At 36.2% G+C, this 25,893-nt stretch overlaps 1 protein-coding gene across 2 annotated transcripts in view; it reads left to right on the forward strand.

The window, feature by feature from the left end:
* Nucleotides 1–13,109: 13,109 nt before the first annotated feature.
* LOC126767673 (probable serine/threonine-protein kinase nek3) overlaps nucleotides 13,110–25,893 on the forward strand; it is a 31,469-nt gene continuing 18,685 nt past the window's right edge. Inside the window, exon 1 of one of the 2 annotated variants that reach the window (XM_050485208.1) lies at nucleotides 13,110–15,918. In XM_050485208.1, coding sequence (XP_050341165.1) covers nucleotides 14,282–15,918 — 1,637 coding nt within the window. In that variant the 5' untranslated portion in view covers nucleotides 13,110–14,281. The remainder of the gene's footprint in view (nucleotides 15,919–25,893) is intronic. The other variant, XM_050485207.1, reaches the window with a different exon arrangement.

A 25,893-nucleotide genomic window follows, 5' to 3' on the forward strand; every position in this document is an offset into this window, starting at 1 on the left:
AAACAATGCAGAAAGGCGAAGAGACGTGTCGCTATTACTCGGGCAACACCATTTGTCTTCGTTTGTGTTGCTCAAACGTCACTAAATCTCATAAACTTAAAATCTTGGTAATTGGAAAGGCAAATAAAAAGAAATTTTAAGTTTTTTCTCAAATAAGTGCATAAAAGCAGGTACTTTTGAATTTTTGTCCACCTCTTTGAGAATCAAGTTGTCGTCTTTACGATATAGCTTTATCGAATGGCTCTGACTATTTTCTTTTTATGTTTTTTCACCATTTTGTTTTCATTGTAGCTATTTAAGTGTCTAAACCAAACTTAAATTCAATAATAACCAAACATCAAACATACATACATATTAAAAGAAAAGACAACTTTACCTTTATAACCAGCACTGGGTATATACATACATACATAAGTATGTAATACATATTATAGTATGTTCTCTGGACTGTATGTAGATTTTTGTGAACGCAGATTTTTGAGTTTTTCTTTTATGAAAGAAGATTAGAATAACACTGCATCAAAACATTTTTTAAAAAGGTATTGTACTTTCATACTAACAAAAGCAAGGGGTCTGTAAGGACATACATACTCTAATAAAGAAACTCTCTGATGTTCAATCAAAGACATCAGAAGGAAAAAATGTTGTTAACATTTTATTGTATTATATATTAAATTTAATTGAAACCACATAATTATTATAATTTTCATCGGATCTTAAACATAAATTATTATTATTAGTTCAAAGTAGCCTTAACTAAGTATATTAATTAGATTTTTGCTGAGCTCAAGCGTAGCGAGTATGGTAGTGACGAATCGAAATAGATGGATAGTTTAGGCCGAAATTCCGGAATTCTAATCTAAATTGACTATAAAACACAATATTCAGTTGTATTAATAATCCGACTTTTTGAAGAGTGATTCAAGTAGGACGAATCACTAGATGAGTTCAATTTATTCAACGTGTAGAGGGCAATATATGTACATACTTATGTACTTATGTAAACTAACGACATACTTTCGCTGATTTTAGTGATTGACAAATACTCGTAGCCGGATCAATTTCGGATTATATGTATTTTGTTCGTTAGTGAATTATTAATGAATATTGTACTTATTCCATTTATTTTTTAGTATTATTTTTGAAGAGTAGAATAGAAGAAGGAATTTCTGCCCCGTTAGACATACCAATGTACATGGTATTTTCTGTATAAACACATACATATGTATGTTTGTATACTATATTATTATTTATTATCTTTTGATGTTCTGTTGCCATATCAACTGACTAGCCGATGCCTTCATATTTTACATATTCGCGATCAAGTATACGCATACATAAGTACATATGTATATATTCGTACAACTTTGATATTGTGTTACGTCTGATGTTAAGGAAAGTGAAAATGCAACTTTAACTTTGCTGTTGCCGCTGCTCACATCTTTATATGCAGGTTTTACTTGTTTTCACAATAATTTTCGTTTCGATTTTTTTGCAAAATAATGTTTCTACACGGAGCGTTCAATTAATCCAACAAACAATCTTGTCTGTTGACCATTGTTCAATAGCTGATTACCTTGAAAGATCGCATCTGCTGTAACAATTTGTCCCAAATAATTGTTTTTGACCATAAACCTTACCAAGTTAGTGGTTTTTAAAGTGAACTGCCTTAATTGGCAGTTTTTTCTCTTAAGAATATGAAAGTATCATCTAATTAAGCAGTTATTATATTATAATAATTTCAGTCATTCACCTTAAACAATTTATGTGTATTTACATATGCAAGTGTACTATCTATGTATGAATGCATACATGCATGTATGTATATAATTGTTTCCGGAGAACAGCTTGTTTTTACAATTGAAAAAAGTAATTTTAAGAAAAAAACGGAACTTTTGGTTAGACTTTACTATCAAACAAGAACCATTCTTATTAATTGATTAAGAGGGTGCTTCTGTATTTGCGAGTTTTTGTATAGAAAGAAAGTAAATTAGTTGTAAAAAAGTTGTATCAACGAGATCGGAGCGATCGAGTAAGAGATGCTAAATGAGTGAGTTTTACAGGGTTGTTATAGTCACGCGGGTTTTCTTTGCATGCAGGATATATGTATGTTTGGTATATCAGGTTCTAATCTGGATAAGCAGAAGTGTGGTGTTAACCGCATGAATTGATTTTCAAAACAAGTTATACGTATCAAATTTAAGGATATAAAATATTAATCGTATCGAAATGCAGCTAAACACAGTTAATGAAAGTCTAAGCTTAATTAAGACAATTATGCAGTAAACATAACAAGCTACTACCCATTTAAATATACATATAAATAAGCGAATCCGTTCGGACGTCATGGCCGAGCCAGCGTAATTTATATATATATTCTATCATTCTTGAGCATATATATTTATATATATGTATATATTTATATATATATTCTATCATTCTTGAGCGTAACCACTGTCTCTTGATTCGCTGAACTACATACATACATATGTCAATGTTGTCATAGTATAACTCGTACAGCTCAACGTTTCATCGAATGCGATATTCGCCGTTGCCAAAGCACAAAGGGCCATAAATCTTCCCCAACAAAAAAGAAATAGAATTATTGAAAATGAAATATCTATTTATTGAAAGAACTGCATACTACATTTAAGCTACATTTGATTATCAAGTATAGTATTAGTATTGTTTAATAAAGAGTTCTACATGTCACCTATCGGTGGCCGACCCTCAAATAAAAGTCATTTATTAGTGTAGTTTAAATATACAACAATCCGAAATCGCCCATTTGGTTTGAAGACATGTGGAGAATGCGGAAGCATTAACCAAACGTCCATTTACAATTTGTCAAATTCTCGTGGCAACACGTCAATATGTATACATATGTACATATGTTACTTTAGCCGGTGTGAATTGCAGATGGTGAGCACAGCAACAGCGTACTGTCATGCATACGATGGCTGTCGGCGTTGGTAGTCTCGCTGGAGGAGCTTTTCGAATATACTATGTATGTTTGTATAAAAATGCTTGCATTGACAATGACATTCGGATGGTTTTGCATGCAGCTCACAGCGTTAGACATTCACTTCAAGTCTCTGATATAATTCATGGATTCGCATGCCATATTTGAAATTCGCGGTCATGTGTCAAGTAAGTATGGGTGTATAAGTGAAGCGAACAAAAAATAAATTAATTTAAATACTTCAATTTATGTACTTACTTGGTTTACACACATATCTGTTCGGAAATGGAAGCGTGAGCAGACCTTGTGTAAGGTGCAGTAGCCTACCCGTGAGGAGCCTGGGATCACGGCGAAAAGAGAGGAAGCTTCAGCGGAGCCCCTCCTACATAATCGGTTTAAAGATTCGTTGAAGTCTAATTGCAGCGTGCTGTGGTGATGAAACAAACGGCTCGCTATAAGAAATGTGTATAAAACTTTATACTACACATCTAGCGAGGTTGCGGGTTCGGAACCCGCCAGGTAGAAACAACTCCCAAACAAAAAAGAAAGCAGCCTCGGATTAAATATCCCACTTGCGTGGCGGAGAAAGGCTCAGTCGTCGAGTCCTGGCACTCATTCCGGTGAATGAGCGTCTAACTATAATCCGCATCAAAGATAAATTTTTCAACATAACACTGATTTGCGCCCACGCCCCGACGGAGAGAAAGACTATATGACCAAAGTTGTCGTTTATGCCGTCACGGTGATAATGCATGTACCTTTGGTACAGTTCGAAAATTCAGCCTTTATAGTGAAGCCTCTCCAAATGGGTTGAGGCTGATCGATTTCGCTGGGGTCTGAAATATGGTTGTCTGTAGTTCTAGATTCCAGCACAAGAAAAAATCATGAAACTACTTGGCTGTCTCCGGATTGAAAAGTTCAAAACCAGATCGATCAAGTTGTGATAGATGGACGACATGTTCTTTTCCTTGACGTGCATACGCTTCGAGAACCTAACATCGCCTCGGACCAATATCTTGTTGCAGCAAAGATACGCTCCCGCCTCTGTACAGCATAGCATACAACCGACAGTTAGATGGTTTTCTACTCGATTTGTACGAGTACTCCTGCTAGTACTCATCAGCACGTCGGTATAAGGGGCCATGTCTGAGCTTGGTATCCCCAGGGTTCAGGCAAGGCTTAGGCTTGTAAAGCTTACAAGAAAAGGTACAATCTTCTATAATAGTGTACAGCTGGTGACGTACGCCGATGATATTGATATCATTAGCCTGTGTTAGTTCTACTTTCTCCGGACTGGATAAGGAAGTGAAGCGTATGGTTGTGACCAATGACAAGATGAGATACGAACAAACAATAATCGCATTCGCGAATTGGCTCATAAGTCACTGTAGATAGTCATAACTTTGAAGTCGTAGATAATTTCGGAGGCATGGACAATGACAACATCTAGTGATTCGGCCTTAAGAGTGTTCGATAGAAAGTTTTTGTTTCCTGCGCTGGATAGGTCATGTTGTCCGGATGGAAGAGAACACTCCTCTTTGAAGGTTTTCGTTTCAATACCCGGTGTAAGCAGAAGATGAGGAATACCTTTGGAGAGATCAGGTGGAGAAGAACCACTGCACGGCTGAACTGGTATCTCGAATTGGCATCAAATAGAGAATAGAAAAAACGATTAGCACGCTCTTGTTAACTCGGCTATAACCGCGAAAGTGGTGCTACTCCAGTAAAGAAGAACAAGAAAGTTTTTAATATGATATCTTCATTGATCTTTGATTTGTATACTGTAAAGTGAAAGATTCAGATGGAATTTAAAAATTTACTATATCGGAAGTAGGCATGGTTGCAGTCCGATCTCACCTATCGTGTCTAAGAGGAATGCTGGGGTAATCTCACACCCAAAATTTTGAAATCGGTCGAATAGTTCCTGAAAAATACATACATTTTGTCAGATAAGTAAGATTTCTGAATAGTATATAAGGACTGTAGACTGAAATAGTACGACTTTTTCATTTAAATTTCTCGCGAAAACCCATTCGTCGAATTTTTTTCTATAATCATTAGTGTTTAGTTTAGTATACGCTTGTCTTTCTGAAGTACATACGCGTTGACGACAAACCACGTCCAGGACGGCCATTAACATCAACTGAGGATCAACACGTCAATGATGATAAAGGAAAGATATTCAAAGACCTCACTAGCATCTTTGGAATATCGTCTTAAAAAACGCTATATTGAAAAGGGTCGTAGACCCATTGTCTCTTAGCCGATTCTTTCTTTTTCGGCTTCCTATAAATCAACCCGCTCTATATATGTATATCTTTCCTTAATAAAGTCTTTTTTAATTTCGATTTTCTTTTAATTCGCATTTTACTTATACATATGTTTAACACAATATCGTGAGTACTAAAGTAAATACCCATAAACTCAAAAAACCTTGCACGTGAACATATCGTAAATATGTGCCATAAATTGGCAATATTTTCAAAAACTGGCAGAAGTTATCATTAAATATTTGCTGATAAATTGCGTTGATTGATAAAATACGATAATTTCAGAAAATTTCAGTTTATTACAACATTAAATATTATATTGAAAATATAAAGTTTCGACAACACTTGATAATACCTACGAGACCTACATATGTATGTACGTGAGTGGCAAACATTTAAGTATTAACAGTGAAGCATTTTTATCCTTTATGACGCGATGTGACAGACAATGCGTTTTTATTGTTCATTACTATTTATATTACGACCACCTCATTAGAGAAGAGCAGAGAAGGGTATAGGTGAAAGACAAAACTCTTCATTTGAAGTTTAAATAAAATACATGAATAGACAATGAAGAAGCGATATGAATGCAGTTATACATATCTATATTAAGATCGTTGTTGCATCTCTTTGGTTTTGCCGAAGGTGTGTGGCATACGTTTACCAAGGCACAACTCTTTTGTTGCTGAGCTACTTTTGTAGAAACCATAACAAAGGCAGCTGTTATTTGCTTAATCGAAAACACTTCAAATAACACTTTAGTTGCCATTGTAATTGTTTCTACCAAAACCTGTCTCGTTTTATTGTTCTTGCTTTCAGACCTACAAAAGAACTACGAAAGGACTAGACAGTGGACAGTCACTGGCTGTTAAATTGCCGGGCTCCGCAATGCAATCAACAGCAATATTAACAACAAGAAATATCGACATTGATTGCAATCAAACTTGTTTGTAGAATTTTTGCTGTTACATTTCAATGATAAAGCTGTTAATTAAGGATCCAATATTTGCGCATGCGCAAACATCAAAATGTTAATTATGCGCCCGCCACAATACCGACCAATGTATTGGAACATAGCTAATTCACATATTCATTCAAAAGTATGGGATATATTTTTATTAAATTCTTTCTTGGTTTTTAATGGGGAAGACTTACTTATTAGAAAGAAACAAAATAACGCTATAAAATACTGACGCATGATAGAATGATAGTAATCGCATTAATTGCAAAAAGCTATGCGCCTGGATGTTTAAATTCAAGAAGTTCATAATTTTACATGTCCCGGATATGTGCATTTACATTTTTTTGTATACACGAATTCAATGAAAATGCGCTTCCTGTGTAAGCGAGATCAGAAACACGTCTGCATTGCTACCTCAGAGGTTGGTCGAAAATTTGTCTAGCTTTTAACATTTAACATTAATAAATTGTGTCATTATGTATGTATATATATATATAATCTCTTCCACGTAAAAATATTGTCAACCACTAGCAGCTACTTATGAACATATGGATGAACAGACGTGTATCTGTATTCATGCAATGAACTTTATACAGAACAGTTCTGTAAAAAATTCAATTGCAGTCGAGTAATAGCAATTGAAGGAAAAAATCGGTGAGACGAGTTAAAAATTGAGAAACAGCAAAAAAGAGCGTAACATAAAATATGTTTCGATTTATAAAGTTGCAAAACTATGTCTACATTAATATTATAAAGAGGAAATATTTGATTATTTGTGTCTCTGAAAGTAATTACTGGTCTTTTATCTATATCTTCTTCTTCTTTACTAGCGTAGAGACCTATGCGGTTATAGGCGAGTTAACAATAGCGCGCCAGTTGTTTGTTTGAATTGAATAGGCTTCGAAACTAATTGATTTTAGATAATACTTACATTTGTTAAAAGTGAGTATACAAATATAGAAATCTGAATAAAGAATACATCGGCAAACAGCAGACATGGTAATTGTTGCCAGCTCCTTTGTCAAGGTGTGCAACATAAATATTATGTAAAGCGTTGAAGTGCAGTTAATCTAGTATCATTTAGATAGCGCTATTGGTGGTGTCGCTTGCGGCTAATTTTTCATCTTCTTGTGTTGCACAAAGATGAATAAATCTGAAATTGAGTAATGGTACGAAAGCAATTATTTTTGCATTAGATTTTCCATTACAATTCTCATTTCTCTTAAATGTTCTGCATAAATGTGGTAAATATGCAACATGGGCAGTGGTAGATTGCAATGAGATATGTTGTTTGGTGTTTCTGCTGATGACGCTTTAATTATATTAAATTTATTCATGGTCCGCCAATCTGGGGAAACTGCTACTTTCTCAACAGAAGAGATATCCATAATAATGCTTTTTTAAATGGTTAGTTTTTCGATTCCAGACTTTCGAATAGCTCTTAATCCTAACGACTTCCGCATTGAGGAATTTTTTGATTTTTATACTCTTGTAACATGTAACTATATAGTAGAATAGATTTGTTCACCTAACTGTTGTATCAATTGTAAATAATCGACTTAGATATGGGTTATATATATGTACATATATAAATGATCATGATGACGAGACGAGTTAAGTTCTGAGTGACTGTCTGTCCGTTCGTTCGTCCGTCTGTGAAAGCGATGATTTGAATAAAAATCAAGATATTTATTTGTGACTTGGTGCACATGTTCCTTGGCAAAAAAGAGAGGATGACGCTCACAAAACGCTATTAATCGATATAATAAACCTATATAATGCCATAGCTAAGCACTAAATTAAGATTTATATCTGTAATTTGGTACAGCGGATTGCAGTAGCAACAGGCACTTTGAAAAAAATGGGCAAGAGAGAATTCTTATGTGATAATAATATGCCTATGTTCCAAAAATTAGCTGAATCGGAATTTTCAAGCATTCGGACGACTTTAGTCGTTATTTATTGATGATGGAACGTAAGATACCTTAATAAAACTCAGAGAACATGTTTTTCTGTTTGTAATATGTAGTAAGGCCTGATTTCATTTTGATTCAGATTTGTGATTATAAGTATTAGATGAGTATTGTTGGTGCTACATGTTATGGATTTTATTTTTGTTTAATAAATTGTAGCAAAATTGGGGAGCTTTTTGATATAAATTGTTATTATTAATTAACGATTAACAAACGTATGATAGTAACAGTAAATTCATCTGTATTCGGTTTATGGGATCTAAGGGAAGTATTGACCTGATTCAAACCATTTTAGATACAATGTCATACCATTTTCAGGAAAGGATTATCCCTGAATTTCAATTACATATCTCACACATTGACCGATATTTTCTTTAAAAATTCAACTAGAGGTACTGGGGTCCACATATTCGGTACCTAGGGGCTTTAACAGTTTTGGATCGATTTAGAGAATTATTGGTCATATCTCAAAGGTACTATTCGTGCAACTTTCCTGATATATTAATTGATTCTTGATTTGTATACTAGAAAGTGAAAGTTTCTAATGGAATTTAAAATTGCGCTATATGCGAAATAGGCGTGGTTGTAGTCCGATTTCGCCATTTTCACACGATCATAAAAATGTCAAAGGAATGTCACGATCCAAATTGATTTTAAATCGGTCTGGCGAGTCTCTTCTTCTTCTTAATTGGCGTAGACACCGCTTACGCGATTATAGCCGAGTTAACAACAGCGCGCCAGTCGTTTCTTCTTTTCGCTACGTGGCGCCAATTGGATATTCCAAGCGAAGACAGGTCCTACTTCAACTGGTCTTTCTAACAGAGAAGAGGTCTTCCTCTTCCTCTGCTTCACCCGGGCGGGTACTGCGTCGAATAATGAAAGATTACCAACTGGCGAGTCTCTAGATATGTGATTTCACTTAAAAGTGGGCGGTGCCACTCCCATCGTCCCATCGATGGTAAAATTTAATGTCTCTGGAATACAGGGATTGTTCGGAGAGTAGTAGGACTGAGTCGATTTAAAAAATTTTATTGAAACAATCCCTACAATTCTTTAAAAACTTTCAAAATAGGCTCCTTATGCGCTGTTGTAGCGCTGCCAGTGCGATTTCCAAGCATTGAAGGCGTTATGGAAGGCGTTCTCCGGAATAACCTTGAGAGCCGAGGTGCATGCTGCTTGAATTCCCTCTGTCGGCTCAAAATGCTTGCTTTTCATCGGCCTTTTCAGGAAGGAAATAAAAAAGTCCGTAGGTGCCACATCTGGGATGCGGAAGCGTTGGGATGCCGGCCTTGGTTAGGTAGCTGTTCACAAGAAAGGCGGTGTGAGCCGAGGCGTTGTCTTTGTGCAACTTTCAATCGGCGGCGATGTCTTGTCGGAACCGATTGCACCTTTGTTTGAGTCTCTTGAGGACTTTCACGTAAATCTTGGCGTTGACGGTTTATCCAGGAAGAACAAATTCATGGTGGACGATGCGTTTGATGTCAAAAGAGACAATGAGCATCGTTTTCACTTTGAATTTGTTCATTCTTCCGGTCTTCATCAGCGACCTCTTCCCGGCCCTCAAAAAGGGCCTGGTGCTACCGAAACACACCACTTTTTGCTAAAGCAACATCTGGGTAAGACTGCTTGATTATATCTGGCTAAATGAGTTAAGCTTCCCGCCCTCACGCGCCACTACACCACACAACACACCACTCACAAGCAACACTGGCCCATACACCACACCTGAAGACAGCAGTTTCCCCACACACCACACATCCATTGGAAGCAGCAGAAAACACCACACACACACCAATACACGCAGCTGCTAATCCACCACCGACCAACGAGCAAAAAGCTTCGTCCTGGAAGTGAACCGCCACTTTCTACCACGAATCTCGAGCAGTGATCATCGACGGACGTTTTCGTTTCTTGTTTTTTTCGGCAACTTTCAACTATTTTGTCATCTTGGGCGCGCAACTCAACCACCGTTCCAGCATCTGGAGATCCTCAGTGCGCAGCAGCGGAACCCACTAATTAATTGCGAGTGTTCTTCTGTGGAATTCTATAAATACACCCGTAAAACTTCCATTGGTATCCGACCAGGGAGTCCACAAATTTTAATACATTTTGTTACATTCATTTTATATTATTGTCACGCTTCCACTGGTATCCGACCAGGGAGAGCTTTATTATAACGTTTGTTATCCTCCAATAAAATTGCGATACATCTTGAAGTGGAAAAAAAAGAATATATATTACGTTCTCAAAGGAGTGGGTAGCAGAAGTAAGTACTAAATTATATAATATCAAACGACTTTGTCGCAGATTTACCGAGCTTCACGCAGAATTTAATCGCGTACCTTTGCTCTAACGAATGCTGAATGTGGTGCAAGGTACTCACAGAAACAACCGAATCCAGCCCGTGCGCGCACGCTTCGAAGTATAGTCGCGGTGGAAGAATATCAGTCCTATTACTTTCCGGACAAACCCTGTATTCACCGTGAGTACCGTTATTAGGAAGGGAACATGCCCAATTTTTCAAAATTGTTTTCCTACAGGTGTCCCTTGCTATTGCGATCGCCTATGTTGCAAGAGCATAAAAATATGGCAAAGCGAATGGGAGGCGAAAGTGCATGCAACCTATGACATGAGTATATAGTGTTAGTCATGTTCTCTAGAAATTGTTGGTTAAAGACGTGATGTACAATGGTTTATTAGGAGTTCTTTCCCTTAATTCGCTCCATTCGCTGTTACTCTGTTCAATTTCCATATTCATCATACTATAAGTGCATAAGAAAAAGATATCGATCACAGGTTGACATAGTACGTCTGATGCAGAGACCGTAAAAAAGGTATTATTTATGTTAGGGCAAAAAAAAATTAAAAAAAAATTTTTTTTTTTGCTAAGAAACTCACTGTTACAATACATTTTTTTATGAAGTTAGTAAATCTATTTTATAGCTTTTCTACAACCCCTTCCGTCCCTCTGAAAACGTGGATGGATGGATGGAAGATTCGTGTTTAGCTAAGGTGCTTAACGATATTTCTTTGTAAAATGGAAAGTGTAAGTACATATAAATATAATATTGCATTATTTGATTATTTTAAAATTAATTGATAAAATAGTTTTAGAAAAAACAATCAATGATAAATGAAGAACAGCTGACTTATTGCATTAGTGCTCATTTAACTCAAGTTGCTATTTTGCCACTTTGCCACTATTACATAAATGCCTTGTATATACAATATGTTGGCTAGTTGAGCTGGCTGTTCATACAAGTTGAAAGTTTCTTCGCCGAATACATCAAAACCATTTTCTTACGAATTTTATTACTATCGGAAATATATCATTATTAAATAAAAACCGTAGGTAATTAAGGATTAAAATTGATTGCATTACATGTAGTCAAACTAGTTTTCACAAAATAACCGCCTGATATTGCTTATGTTCTTTAGGCCTGGAGCTTGACATATAGATCTTTAAATTTTTCTAAACTATAAACTCATGTATATGTTGGGATACAGTAAGGGTATGATTTTTAGGGTAATGTCTTGAATATTTCCATTTGCATTACCATATAAAATCTCGATTTGTGTTTTAAAATGACTTTTCGTAAATAACAATCCTGGTACCATGGAAAACTTTTTCAGCTGTCCTGTGAACTAACCTTACATTTTATTAGGTATACCATCGCTTTAACATAGAGTCAGTACAATACATCGATCGATTGTGCTGCGGAGTCCAAAAGTGAAAGAAACAAATTTTATTTCCACTATTGGAGTTTGATCAATTTAAAACGCAGTGCAATTACTTGCATAGTCTATGAATAGTTGAATGAATTAAAATTAAATCATAAAAGAATTAATATTTTAAAGTAATGTATGGTTTTATATTAAAAGAAAAGCAGTGTAGGATATATGGTAAATACTTTGTATGAATTACATTGGCGGTAGCTATTATTCTAATAACATGAACGTATCCGGAAATCATTTAAATTACCACAATTTAAATTTAACATAATTTTTCGATATCATCGATTTGAAGCTGTTTGTTCAACTTCGGCACATTTCTTTTTCCGCTGCTTTCTACGTTTGAACTATTTTATTTGTTGATTTAATGTTTCCTCCTTTACAATCAAAAATACTAGTCCTGCCATAATTTAACACTACCAACAATGGGTAAACTCGACATATTATCCAGTTCAGTTCCGTTCAACGCAGAATAGTTGATTGGAAAGGCGGTTGCGGAAGATTAAAAGTCTAAAGTATAAAATAAAGCACGCAAAGTGCCTGTGAAATGACCAGCGTACGTGAAATTACTTCGCCTTGCCTTTCCTTCTTTGCAAACTCCTCTCGTTTGCCATGCCCTCGCTGAAAATCTCCATGGCTCGGTTTGGCGTAAGCGCTCATCAATGAAAGTAGTCGCGCTGGTTATTACGACTGTCGTAAAAAGAAACACTTGAATAAAAGGCCTGCAAAAAATAACAGTTAAAACGCTTAAAGTTGTGCAGAGAGCACCGCACGACTGTTAACAACAACAGTTCATGTATAAAAGCATGCAAACTAACTGGCGAAAAACGCTAAACAAAATCAACAGCAACAGCAACAGCAAAAACAAGTCACAGTCATCGGATCACAGTGCCAATGTTGCTTAACAGCTCCGGGCGAAATTGATGTAGCAGGTGCCACTTGCAACTGAACAGTACTCGCGACCAACCAGTTTTCAGAAATCTTTGGAGCGCAGTGCGAAAGGTTTAAGGTTTCATTGATAAAAAGCAAATATTTCTACACATCAAACAGATCTGCTCTTGCTCTTGTAAAAAGAATTTCTCTGAGAAAACCTGTCTTCAACATTTTTCATTAAAAGAGTTTATGAATACATATAGAGGAGAAAAGTCATTGGGCAATGTTAATTATCTTAACAAAACGAAGAAATGGAACTTTAAATAAAAAATATACACACATTTCTGAAAATTATAGCAAGGTTTGTTTCGTAAGGTGTACTTAACAACTGTTTTTCACAAACATACGACCGTTCCCATCACTATTAATACTTAGAAGATTGAATAAAAAATTGATAAATATATTGAACAGTATTTTTGCCAGCTTTAAATAAATAATATATTTGCAAAAAGTAGAAGTCATGTGGAAACGGAGATATCATAAACTCGTTTGGCTGCAGGGAGTAGCAGGGCAACGTCAGCTGATACGAGTATCAAAAAAATTATTAAGATTAACAGTACAGCGCTTGTGACTGACTAGCAGAGACAAGTTGGAGTCGGCAATCAGTTTGAAAACGACTTTCATTCGCAACAGACATGTAAACGGCAAGCATTCAATTACCTGAGACGAAGTAAAATTTACCTTACAGTAAGGCAATAGTAAGCTGAAGGAAAGTTCAATGTAGGTGCATTACAAAGCGTGGCAGCGAAAACTGCTAAGACCGAATTAATAACATATTTTGAAAACAAAGTGGAGGGTGAAATATATAAGTGTGGAAAGCTGAGTGATAGTGTACGCCGGTAGCTGCAGCATCTCCAAATGCTGGGTAAACAATGGGCAAAGAGCCGAGCAAACAAACAAATAAATACTAGTTAATGCTTTTGCGTTACAAAGGAACGTATAGAAAATAAAAGTAGAAAACTAAGATTCCACATAATATGTATGTATGTAGTGACAAATAGAAGCAAAGGTGAAATGTGCAGGTGAATAGTGAATTTTAGTCAACAATTGAGAAATGTTGCATTAAGAAAGTTGATAATGTGTTCGAAAGTTCCCCATTTGACTTCCCAGTGCAACAACTGGTGCGTGACAGCTGAATTAATCAAATCAGCGCTGCATAATTGATTAGGCTAAGAACTGTGAGAATTTCAATCATATACTATGCAAATGTAATCGCCGCACATTATTTAAAAAACAAGACCACCTAAAAATATTTCATGTATATGAATATTAGGCCAAAAAAAGAAAAATATATTGGGTGTACGCTTAGTAACCCAAATTGGAGAAGTGCAACCAAGTTTAAAAACATATTTATTGTTATTGTTTTATAAAACGAGGTCGTCATATAAATCTAAAAGAAATATAGAAGCAAAAGGAATATAAGTTTTTAAATACCTGGGGTGTTAACGAAATGAAAAAAATGAATGCTAGTAAGTTGGACACAACAACAATGTTGACATCATTGACAGCTAATGGAACCAGTACAAAACTGGAACAGCACACCAAGCCCATACTAAGTCCAACACGATCCCTTGACGAAGGTTTTGAAAGTGATCCGGATCGGGTGTCTACCGATTCGGAGCATCAAACGAGTGGAACGAATTGCAGTAGTGGTAGTAGCCATAATAATAATAGTCAGAACAACAATAGAAATAGTGTTGCAGAAAAGCACAATAGCGGCTCGACACTAGCTCAGCTGTCGTCAGCGGCCACGGGAGGTCTAACAGCATCGACAGCATCAGTATCAGCGTCACCAATGACAACAATAGCAAGCTTGACTGCCACATCTAGCGTGTCCACAACGGTAGCTCAAAAGGCAAACATAAAAACAGATTTGCATAAACTACGCTTGCTAACAATGGTCGTTCCACCGTCTCAAATTGCACGCCGACAACCGGCGATTAGTGCGACACCTGCTGCAACTCCTGCAAACTCCAACAACTATCAATATGCTGGTGCTGATGCGAAGTCGACATCCGACACGTCAATGGAAACGTTTCTAAAAGACCAGCATTTGCAACAGCAGCGACGTGGCTCAGCAGAGTCAGCGCACAATATCAACTATCCGATCGATGTGACAACATCATCATCTTCAACTGCTTATGTCCCTAACAACAATAAAAAAAATTTACTTATGCAATATCGTACTGGATCCAACTTGGCTGCTCTCACCGCCAATGTGGCACGCGCCAGCGGTGCTTTAACCAAATCCACAAGCAATGGCAGCGGCTCGCCGTTGCCCTCACATCGTCTACAATATCAAAAGCAGCGTCAACCAACGGTAGCCTCTGCCGCCGGTCATCAGACCGTACATAATCATCGTTACGCTGCCAGTAGTACCGGCAATGGAGGGGGCATGACTAGTGGATTTCGACGCGCACGCACTCGGGCAATGTCTCCCGCAGTGGTAAATAGTGTATCAAGCAACAGTCATGGCGTCAGCAACAATACAGGAGCCAGCATTGGTGGTATGCAAGTTCACACTTCACGAAGCCAGCTTTTTTCACGCAACGCCAATATGCGTTCACATTCGGTTGATGCCGTTTCACGCCATCGTAATGGATATGACCCGACCAATGCACTTATTCTTAAGCATGAAGGCAGTGGTGTCACAAGTTCGGGCAATCATAGCGTCCATAACGCTGGTGGTTCCAGCAACACCGCCAGCAATACACGAATGATGAACTACAAATACTGTAGTGGGAGTGTGGGAACAGGCAACACGAGCGCTGGTCAACCTCTGCTAGTACAGCCTATTTCTAGTGCAACTTTGTCGACGAGCACAGCAGCAGTTTCACTCCCAGCCGCTACTACAGTTCTTAATCCAGCGAATGCTGTTGATGCCGCTGCTGCGTTGGTCGCAGCAGCTGGTGGATCACCAGTTATCGCTTCGGCCACCAACAGTCTGTACACGTTCTACCCAGCCGAAGGCAATTTGCAAGTATGGCAATCTGAGTGCGGCAACCTCACGTACAAATCATCGCGCAATCAGCACACGCACAAGGCGCCGGTTTGTTGGACACAATCGATACCAAGGCAAACAAGACGGTAAGCCCCCAAGTCTTTTTTACATTTTTGTGTATGTGAGGAGTAGTTTCGTAACAAGTGAATTGGATCAATTTGCTAGAGATAGCCTCCCCACATGATAAGTTATTAGCGCGAACGTGTGCAGAAGAGGCAAATATTTCGAATTGTTTTGTGGTTACCCCTGCCGGCGACTAAAAAACAACCTACATATTTGCGATACTATGAACACAATATTGCACATAAATAGCAAATAAAATTTCCGTTATAGGTAGTAGAAGACAATTTCTGAATTGTTGTTTTTCGTAGTTTGTCAATTTCGGGCTTAGATAGAGTGGAATTCTAGCGTTTGACTGTTTTGTATTTCTCCGTCCATTATAATTTATGGTGCGCTACACTCAGATATTTAGAGTTTTAATTTTTGCTTTTCTTAAATAAAATGGCTATATTCCAGCGCTCATTCTTTCAAAAAGCGTTAACATAAGTAAAAAAAAGGTTTACTTTAACAACGAGAAAAGTTTAAATCCGAAAACTAACAGACAAAAATTGTTATTTTGGTTTGTATTCACTTGCAATAACATTGATTTTGAAGATTAGCTTTGTATGTTTCCTCTGAATGAAAAGATGTAAGTCATATATCATATTATTTTTCTTGTATTTCATATCCATCTGTTTGCATAGCAAAATAATATTGAATGCACATTGAGAGTAGATTTTCCAAATCATATCTACTCAGGCATAATAAATTTACATTTTTAACGTATTAGCTGGGCGCATTATGTAGAAGATTTGGTAGAATCAGGTTTCGCTTAAAATAAAAAAATATATTGTAAAGTGAGTGACGAAAGGGCGTAACGTTGGCACAACTCCGTTATTGCACCATAAAATACTAAAAATATAATATGCATATGTTTATTATAATTTTAACTGTTCCTTAACATTCGCTTGCATCATGAAATGATCATAAAGGCCCTACAATTGCTCATCACCTGGATTCCTTGAAATTAAACTACGTAAGAGTTAGAGAAACTTGGAGTTATGGAAGGAAATTTGTCTAAAATTTGACTTTATCCCAAAGTCAAGAGTTCGAGTTATGTAGAATTTTTAGTAATGGAAGTTCAGCTGTTAATTTTTAAAACATTTATGTTCCAATATTGATGGATAGTTCAAACAAAATCGTAATATTGAGATGCTTCAGCTCTATATTGATTACCTTCAAACTTAATCGTAAAGCAGCTATTCAAATGCAATAAAGCTAAAGTTGACAAATCCATGATATTCTTTTTCTGTTCGTGTTGGAAATTGCATACGGTTTTGTCAATTTCACTGGCAAATTTGTTAACGAGCAGAATGCACCCAGTTAATGAAATAATTTTTATTGTGAACTCTTTTCACCATATACACAAAAGACTTTACGAACGAACTCGTTTACAGGCATTTCAGTTAATAAAAGAAATAGTAAAACATGTGATACGAGTAACAGGTCTCAAGAATGCTTGAACAACCAAATTTGTCTAGCGTAAATATTGTAATAACTCCCATCGAAAGCGCGCAAATGGATGTAATCGAAAAATTTATTGCCTTAGGCGTATTTATTTATTGATTTATTGCGTTTTTAGTAGTTCTTAACAGTACCGTTGTATGGGTAGTGTGCGGGGTTATCTTCCGATGGTATGAGAGGGCTCTATGGGAGCCGGTATGAAAATTGGTTGATGGGCGTGGCACCGCTAACTTTTTGGTGAAATCACATATCTCGAGACCCGACAGACCGATTTCGTCTAATTAAGAACGTGTTATTCTTCTTATAATCCTATGTCACGGTGCGAAAATAGTCGAAATCGGGCTACAACCATTCCTACTTCCTGAATAGTACAATTTTAAATTCCATTTGATTCTTTCATTTTCCAGTACGCAAATCAAGAAGCAATTAATATAACTGAATAAAATTTTGCACTAATAATTCCTTTAAACTATGCCACCTTATAATCAAAAATTGGCCAAATCCAACCAAAACTATTCAAGCACTTAGGTACCGAATATGTGGACCACAGCCGAAAATCCTTTCTAGTCAATAGTAACACTGTGTATCCAAAATGGGTTGAATCGGATCAATACTTCCCTTAGCCCCCTTATAATGGACTAATATACAGATTTCCGAACTTCCAGGTGACTTTGTACCACATAGTATATTGGCTAATATGTGACTTATCTCAATAAAAATGAAAAAGCGTGTTTTACTCATAACAGCGTATCTTTGTATGTAAAATAGATAAAAATAAGGCAAAAATATAACTAAGTAATATCAGGGTTTTCGCACATCCGCCTGGCTTTACTCCATATGGTTGGCGATTGTATGTGAGGTACCTTAATGAAACCCATGGAAAATATTTTTAGTATGTGATATGATAATAGTTAATAAATAAAATCGGGTCGATAGTACCCCAACTCCCATATACTACATATAGTGATTTTCGTTTATCTTATCAACTTTATGCCGAATATATCGTTCAGTGTATAGTTTATGTATGTATATATAAAATTTTTGGATACCGATCGCCTGGTTGACTTTTTAAACCTTAAAGTATTTCCCTGGCTTTGATTCCCGCAAGTTGCGTGAGTATTAAATGTTCGGTTGCACTAGAACTTAGCCCTTCCTTACTTGTTTGTATTTCTATTAATAATTCACATTTCATTGCACATCTCTAAATGTGACTGGTAGCATAAAAGGTTTATATTAAAAACCATATTCGTAAGTTGAACAAAAACTTGTTTTTCTAGATTTAAATTAAATCTATGCTTAGTTCATCAACGTTTTTAACTGCTGCCGTTTGTCATGCAAATATATTTCTATATTGGCCCAGGTAATTTCCATTTATTTGCCAAAACAAATTTTACTTTCCTTATGCACTAACTGAAAGAATCTGGTTATGCAAATTTAGATGACCAAACCTACATATGTATAATGTACAATTATGATGAACCCGAAATAGATATTGTCAACATGTTTACACGTTTTCATTTGAAATTTTGAGCTGACTTGTGTGCAACTTCTGACAATCAGGCTCGACATTTCTTACTCATCTGCTGCGAGCTTAAAGCTGCCACTGAAGACACGTGCTATCACCGACCAAGTTAGGAACGTAATACGGGTTGTCGTGAGCACCACACATAGGCACACACCAAATGATGCTCCTTGTATGTATATATACTATATGTAGTATATGTAGTGGGTTGTTTTGAAATTTGTGTGGCTGAAGTTTTCGTATTTTTCACGACTTTCCAGCAGGTGTTAATAAGTATGATAAAGACTAAATAGATCACATTTTATTTGCTTAAGGTTGTTTTTGAAAAGACTCAAGACAGCAGTTAGGTATCAATCGTAAGAAATTTCATCACGCAATGGCATAACAACAGTGCCAACACAAATTTCTTTTCGTTACACGCAGTTTACACACATACATTTCATATGTATATTTACTATATGTATTTTAGCAATTTATGGTTTAGCGAAAGAAATTGTGCACATTTATTGCTACATTGGGACGAATTATCATCAGTCAATATCAGCCACTGTCTAATTGGCATAAATTTACACAGTTTTTAGCTAACGGCTCCAACGAATGTGGTAGCTGATATTGTTGTGAAGCAAATGAATGCCGAGATACGTGCATAAATGTACAGTCGGTTTATTTACTATTGCTATTGTGATATGTTGTGTCGAAGCTGTTGTTTTCTATATGTTTGAATTCATAATGGGCTAAGGTTAAAATGTTTACTCACACCGGCTGCACGTTTCATTTGGACAGATTCGTACATGAGGATGTATAAAATTTGCTTAGTTGAAGATTGGTATCGCCACACACTCAACGCCTGACATGCACATCAACATCATCAGATACAAATATAGTTAATTGAAATAAATGTTTGCTTGCTCCTTTATTCTCGTTCGCCTGTTTTGCTCCCGTTCTCCTTCAGATATCCTAATTCTTTAAAAGCTTGCTCGCCTGACGTTCATCTATAAAAATGCATCAGTTGCTTCGCGCGTTTTGCTTACTTTCCTTTTAATAAATAAACAATTTTTTGTTATTTCCGTTAGTTATATGTACATATTTAGTTATGGTCTAGTATCCGGCGTAAGCACGCGATTTTTGGATTTGTGGAAAAGTTTCGACTTTAGAGTTAAAAAATAGAGATTCTTTGGTAACTTAGTCTGAAATTCATAACCACAAGGCGACAATTGAAATTCACAAAATACTCGTAGAATGATCATTTAACAACATGATAGGTTAACTTTTCGCTAACTATGGCAGTTCGTCAATTCATTAATGATTATGAGGCTCGGCACATTTTTACGCTCCAACCCCAATAGGAATTAAAAAATTTCATCTTTATGTCAACGCTGCAGAAGCGGTTAATAACAGGAAAGAAAGTATGATCCTCAGTATGAAAATGTGGGTCCGTTACTTTTTATGCACTTCCTTATCTTTACTGTCCACTGTAGTTATCACAAACTTTTCATAGAACTCTCTTATTTTTGACAAAGGAAAACAAGTGTTCGGCTCGATTATATCTCAGATTAGCTCCAGCTGCCAGTACTATGTTGTCGGTCGATTGGCCGGTAACCTGTTTTTCGATCGTTTTTCTTGCGTTAATTTTGTCGGTGTTGTCGTTCGCATGGAAGATGATGATCCAGCGAAAAGCTTCTTCGATTCGCGACAACGTAGGCAAGGGCGCCCACGCATCCAATGGGACAAGTCCATAATGACCTCTCTGCACTTGGTATGTACAACTGGCATGACCTCGTTAAAGATAGAGGTAACTGGCGAAGTTGTGTGATCTCGAAGAATAATACCATGCAATACAAGTATAAAAGGACACCCTCAATGATATTTTTAATGGATTATTTAATGTTTCATATTTGTTAATATTTAGTAGTTTTTCTTTAACAAACTTATGAAATATTTTGCAGCATAATAATATAATAATTTTCATAACTTTATGCCTGTTTCTTAAACGTTATGGTTTTAATATATATAAATCTAGATATTTTATGGGCGCATTGGCGAGCGTTGCTACAGTGTTATACATATATAAAATGTGGCTATCCCCTAATTCTTTGAGCTAACGTAGCAGAAATTGCTGGACACTTAATTTTAATACTTAGGTGTAAACGGTTGGAATCCGATGACAACTACGATTTCTTTTCGCACTCGTATAAAGGCACTGCGTTGAGAATAATTTCTTTAGTTCATTTTGATTCGGCGCTAAAATTGTGCAAAATCGTTCCATATGCACGGATATCTGAATGGTTTTTACTTTTTTATACTCCAGCGACAATACTTAATGTTCGGTTCAACTGAAACTTGGCTATTTTTATTGGTTTAATAAAGGTTTGATTTGTGTGTCTTATTTGATTTGGATAACGTTGTTACGATTTTTATACTGTTGCAACATGTTGCTACACAGTAGAATAGTTTTGTTCACCTATCGGTTGTATGTATCATGTAAACTGATCGAGATAGATATAGAGTCATATATGTACATATATATGTATATAATTGTAAATGATCAGGATGAAGAGATGAGTTCAAAACCGTGTGACTTTCTATCTGACCGTCCGTGAAAATTACTAAATTAAGGTATAAAACTGTAATTTGGCACAGAGAGTCACAGTAGCCCTGACCGCCTCTCCTAATAGGTTAAATAAACATATCTCTTAAACCGTTCAAGCTAAAATAACCAAATTCGCCAAATAATGCGAATAAATCAACAAATAAATACGGCAGATACTCTAAATTCTACTCCCTAAATGGTTTTACTGGGTCTTAAAGGAACAATGGCCGTGGCAATGCCCTCTTTTAGATGAAATCTTATATCTCGGGACCTGCTCGACCCATTCCAACCAAATACAGTAGATCCCACTATTTTAACATTCCTATCTCACGATGTAAAAGTGGAGGAAATCGAACTACAACAACGTCTACTTCCCATATGTCACAATTTTAAATTCCTTTTACTCCTTCTTCTTGATATAACAAGTTGATATAAACCGTTGCAGTAATAGTGCCTTTGAAATATGCCATCTTATGACCAACAATTCTCTAAATCGAGCCAAAACTGTTCAAGCCTCTGGGTACCGAATATGCGGACCTTTAATAATAGTATGTCTTTCTGTTAAAAATGAGTTGAATTGGGTCAATACTCCCCTTAGCCCCTATATACCTAATAGCAAGATTATTGTACTTCCGTGTGACTTTAAACCGCATATATCGGCCTATAAGTGAGTTTTCTTAATAAAATTAACAGAGCGTGTCTTTTTGTCTAAGCGGCATAAAATTGGGCGGAAATTTCACCTAGCTCCATATAAGTAATATTATATAAGGATTTTCGAACATCCGGCTGACTTTACTCCATATGATTGGTGATGGTATGCGAGGTACCTTAATGAAATCCAGTGAACATTTTATTAGTGCCATTTGTGGCACGTTAATAGTATGTGGTCATGGCAAAAATAAATAAAATCGGATCGATACTGCCCCAGAATCAAATATTTAAAAAATAAAGCTATTGAATAAGTTTTGAATATACTATACGAGTAGTAACAAATTTTGATAAAGATTAATATCAAAGTACAAATAGAGAGCTTTTTAAATAAAAGAACGCTTATTGTGACTTAACTACCATATAACTGTTATACATATGCTATTGGGAGATTTTGTTATAATTATATGCTCTGCAAAATCGTAGGACATGATGTAAGGGATTATTTTGGTAATTTTTTTATACCTTAGACTACAGATCTCTAACTTTTTTGCAAATATAATTAGGCTATGCTCAGCAGAGATAGTGTTGATTCCCAACGATGAAAGAATTTTTCTAGCCCGTTAAGTAGTCTTGGAACCTATATTTAATTTAAACAAGCAAACATGAAACCTTTCCTCTTTAGAGTGTTGTCAACTTAGCAAAAGAAAACTTCAATTCAGCTTTTAAGGCAAACTTCAAAACACTACAATTGTTGCGTTTTACATTGAAAATAACTAATTAGATTTAATTGCTTCGACACACGATAATTTGGTAGCGAAATCTTTGTTTATTTTAAGGATTTATAAACCAGCAGCTTGTTTCGCTAACAAACTCCATATTTTTTATATTATAAATTATAATAATGCAGTACTAATATACATAAGTTGGTACTAAGGCAAAAGCTACTACTTCAGCAAAACTTCTGCTAAGTTAATTTGAACTTATGCAATTAAACACTGAACTTATGAAAGCATTCACATTTCTTCGCCATACACATGTGTACATATGTATGTAACGAATCGTTATTTTTGTTGTGATTGTTTTTTTTAATGTATCAATTGAAATTGAGGCTTTAATAGCAATTTTCCGGGTGCGGCGGTGGTTATTTGCTCTTAGTTCTGTGTTAATGAACTCTTAAGTCTTTCCGTTTTGTATTTGTATGCGTTGCAGCTTTTTCTGGTATGTTTATGTGTATTGCCGAGTCTATAGTTTTAGCCATTGCACTTGTTGTGTTTGTAGTTTAATTGCGTCTGAATCAGTTTAATTTTCCTTCAGTAATACTGTTGCTGTAATTGAATGCATATGCAAGTGTGCTGTGCGTATATGGCTCTGCGCTTACATGAATCCAAGAGTGAGCGTTAATAAGAAAGTATGTAAATAAGAGCATTTGCAAATGTGCAAATGGATGCTGCTGCAAGAGCATTAACTCCACTTTCAATTATAAGAAAAGTTCGAAAAGCCGAGTGAACTGCCACAATAAAAGTAGCAACCACACTGTAAGGTTCCTCTTCGCACCTTACCAAGACTTGATCGCGCTGCTTTACACTGATATGTAAAAACCAAGATAGTAAGTATACATATACATTTACATTCATATATGTATAGTTTATATGTATACTTAACCACATGTGTATATAACAAAAGGCATCCACAACAATGACAGAAGCAAAAATAATAATAAGAAGCCAATGCACTGCGTCGGCTAAACCCCTTTGTGTCTTCAGCGAATGCAAGCCATTATTGTTGTTGTTGTTTGTGTTTTTCTGTAACTTTCGGTGAGCGACTTTTGCCGTTGCATTGAAAATGAAAAATGTGATTTCAAGTGAGAAATTGCCAGCCAGCGACGACCCGGCACACATCAACAATGTGCTTGCTTCGCGGCATCTACAATAACAATCAACTCCGGACAGATGGTAGCGCGAGTAGTCGCATAAAAAGCCGCTGTTTCCATCTAAGCCCCATTCGGTTGTGGCAAACAGCAGTAATATACCGACAATAATAGCAACAATAACACTAGTTCCTACTACAAACACGTACTAATAAATGCGAATGTGATTTTTTGTTTTTTTATTTTTAGTTGTTATTGCTGTTTTATGCCGCCTTTAAATTATGCACAAGAGAAAGGTGCGCATGGACGCACGATTGTGTCTGGGAGATCGGCTGTACGTTGGATATTTACATATACATATGTGTGTACTTGTACCAGTCCTGATCTTCTCATGCATACATGCATATACATACATATGTATACATAACTTGTATATGCGACATTTATGTGAATCCATGAATATAAAAATGTACATCTGCACATTTCAACGAATGTTATTGTGGGTATATTCACAGAAACCCCGAAGATTATGTGTTGTTTGAAAGGAAAAATTTCACCCCAAACCGATCCCCCAATCCAATATCTTGTTCATAATTATTTTTGATTTTTTCTTCGATTTTCCTCATGGTAGTTTGTTTGGTTTTTGACTCTGGTTCATCTCATTTTAATTTCCTTTCCTTCATTTCGGCGTTTATTTTCTTCTCTGTTTCTCTTCTGCTTCTTGAGTTTCGTTTTCGTCGCTGCCTCTATTTTAATACGATCATTAAAATTTATCCAGTGAGCCATTTCGCTTCGTTGTATGTATCTACTCATTGGAAATTCATAAGGTCTCACTATTCACATATATGTACATACCTCTTAACTTTTGCTTAGGGGGTCACTCTGGGTCACGGGCCTGCCGAAGAAGAAAGCTGGAGCTATTTTGTACATTTTCAAACTGTTTGCTTTAACGGCTTTTGTTGCGCTGAATTCATAGCTGCAGGTGAGTAATCGGTCGACGTGACGTGCTGTCAGTTAATAAGAGATTGGTGCGATCATCATCGACAACGTTTTGGCGGGGGAATATTTTAGTGTGAAACCGAAAACACTTTCATTTTACGATGTTTGCATCCGAATTCTACATTTCATCCGAATCCAATATGATATTTTCTTGATTGTATGAATATACATACATATGTAAGTCTAGACGAATGACTTCGAAAACGCAGTGGTCAGCGTATTCACTTTGTATTGTTATTATCGTTATACAAGAAATGGGTTATGGTCTTACTCCTAATAGCTGGTGATCTTCTATGTTCTATCACGAAATATTACAATTGGAATATTGATGCCTATTCATCACAGGTATCAAGAGGCAATAAAAACTACGTTGGTGGTAATGACGTTAACTCACATGAGGGCGTCCTCAACAAGGCTACTGGTGTTGCTAAGGTCATTACGAACAAATTTAGCTTGTGTTGAGGCGTAAGTTTTTGTGTTTGTCATGTTATTGTTGTTCACAAAGCTTTATTTTTGTATTTGGAACAAATAGGTTTCACGTCGTTGTCTTATTTGCAAAAATGCTAAATTTGCACAAAGTCATTCAATGCCATTTCCGCTCTTGCTTATACAGGTGCACCACCAGGTCAATAGAACCTCGAAGATGTTGAAAAGACTCCTCGGCTAACCCACACGAAAACTGTGACTCGTAGCTACATATTTGAAATTTGAATTATTAGCATAACGCGGTATTTGTAAAACCAACGCGTGCTGCCAACCTCGTATGAATGTATATACATATGTACTTGTACTTATGTTCGTATGAACACTGTTGGTTACAATAGATGTGTGTCACTTGTTTGGTGTTACCATGAAATGTGGGTCACTCT

This window comes from Bactrocera neohumeralis, chromosome 2 (genome assembly GCF_024586455.1).
Source record: "Bactrocera neohumeralis isolate Rockhampton chromosome 2, APGP_CSIRO_Bneo_wtdbg2-racon-allhic-juicebox.fasta_v2, whole genome shotgun sequence".
NCBI classification, from domain to species: Eukaryota; Metazoa; Arthropoda; class Insecta; order Diptera; family Tephritidae; genus Bactrocera; species Bactrocera neohumeralis.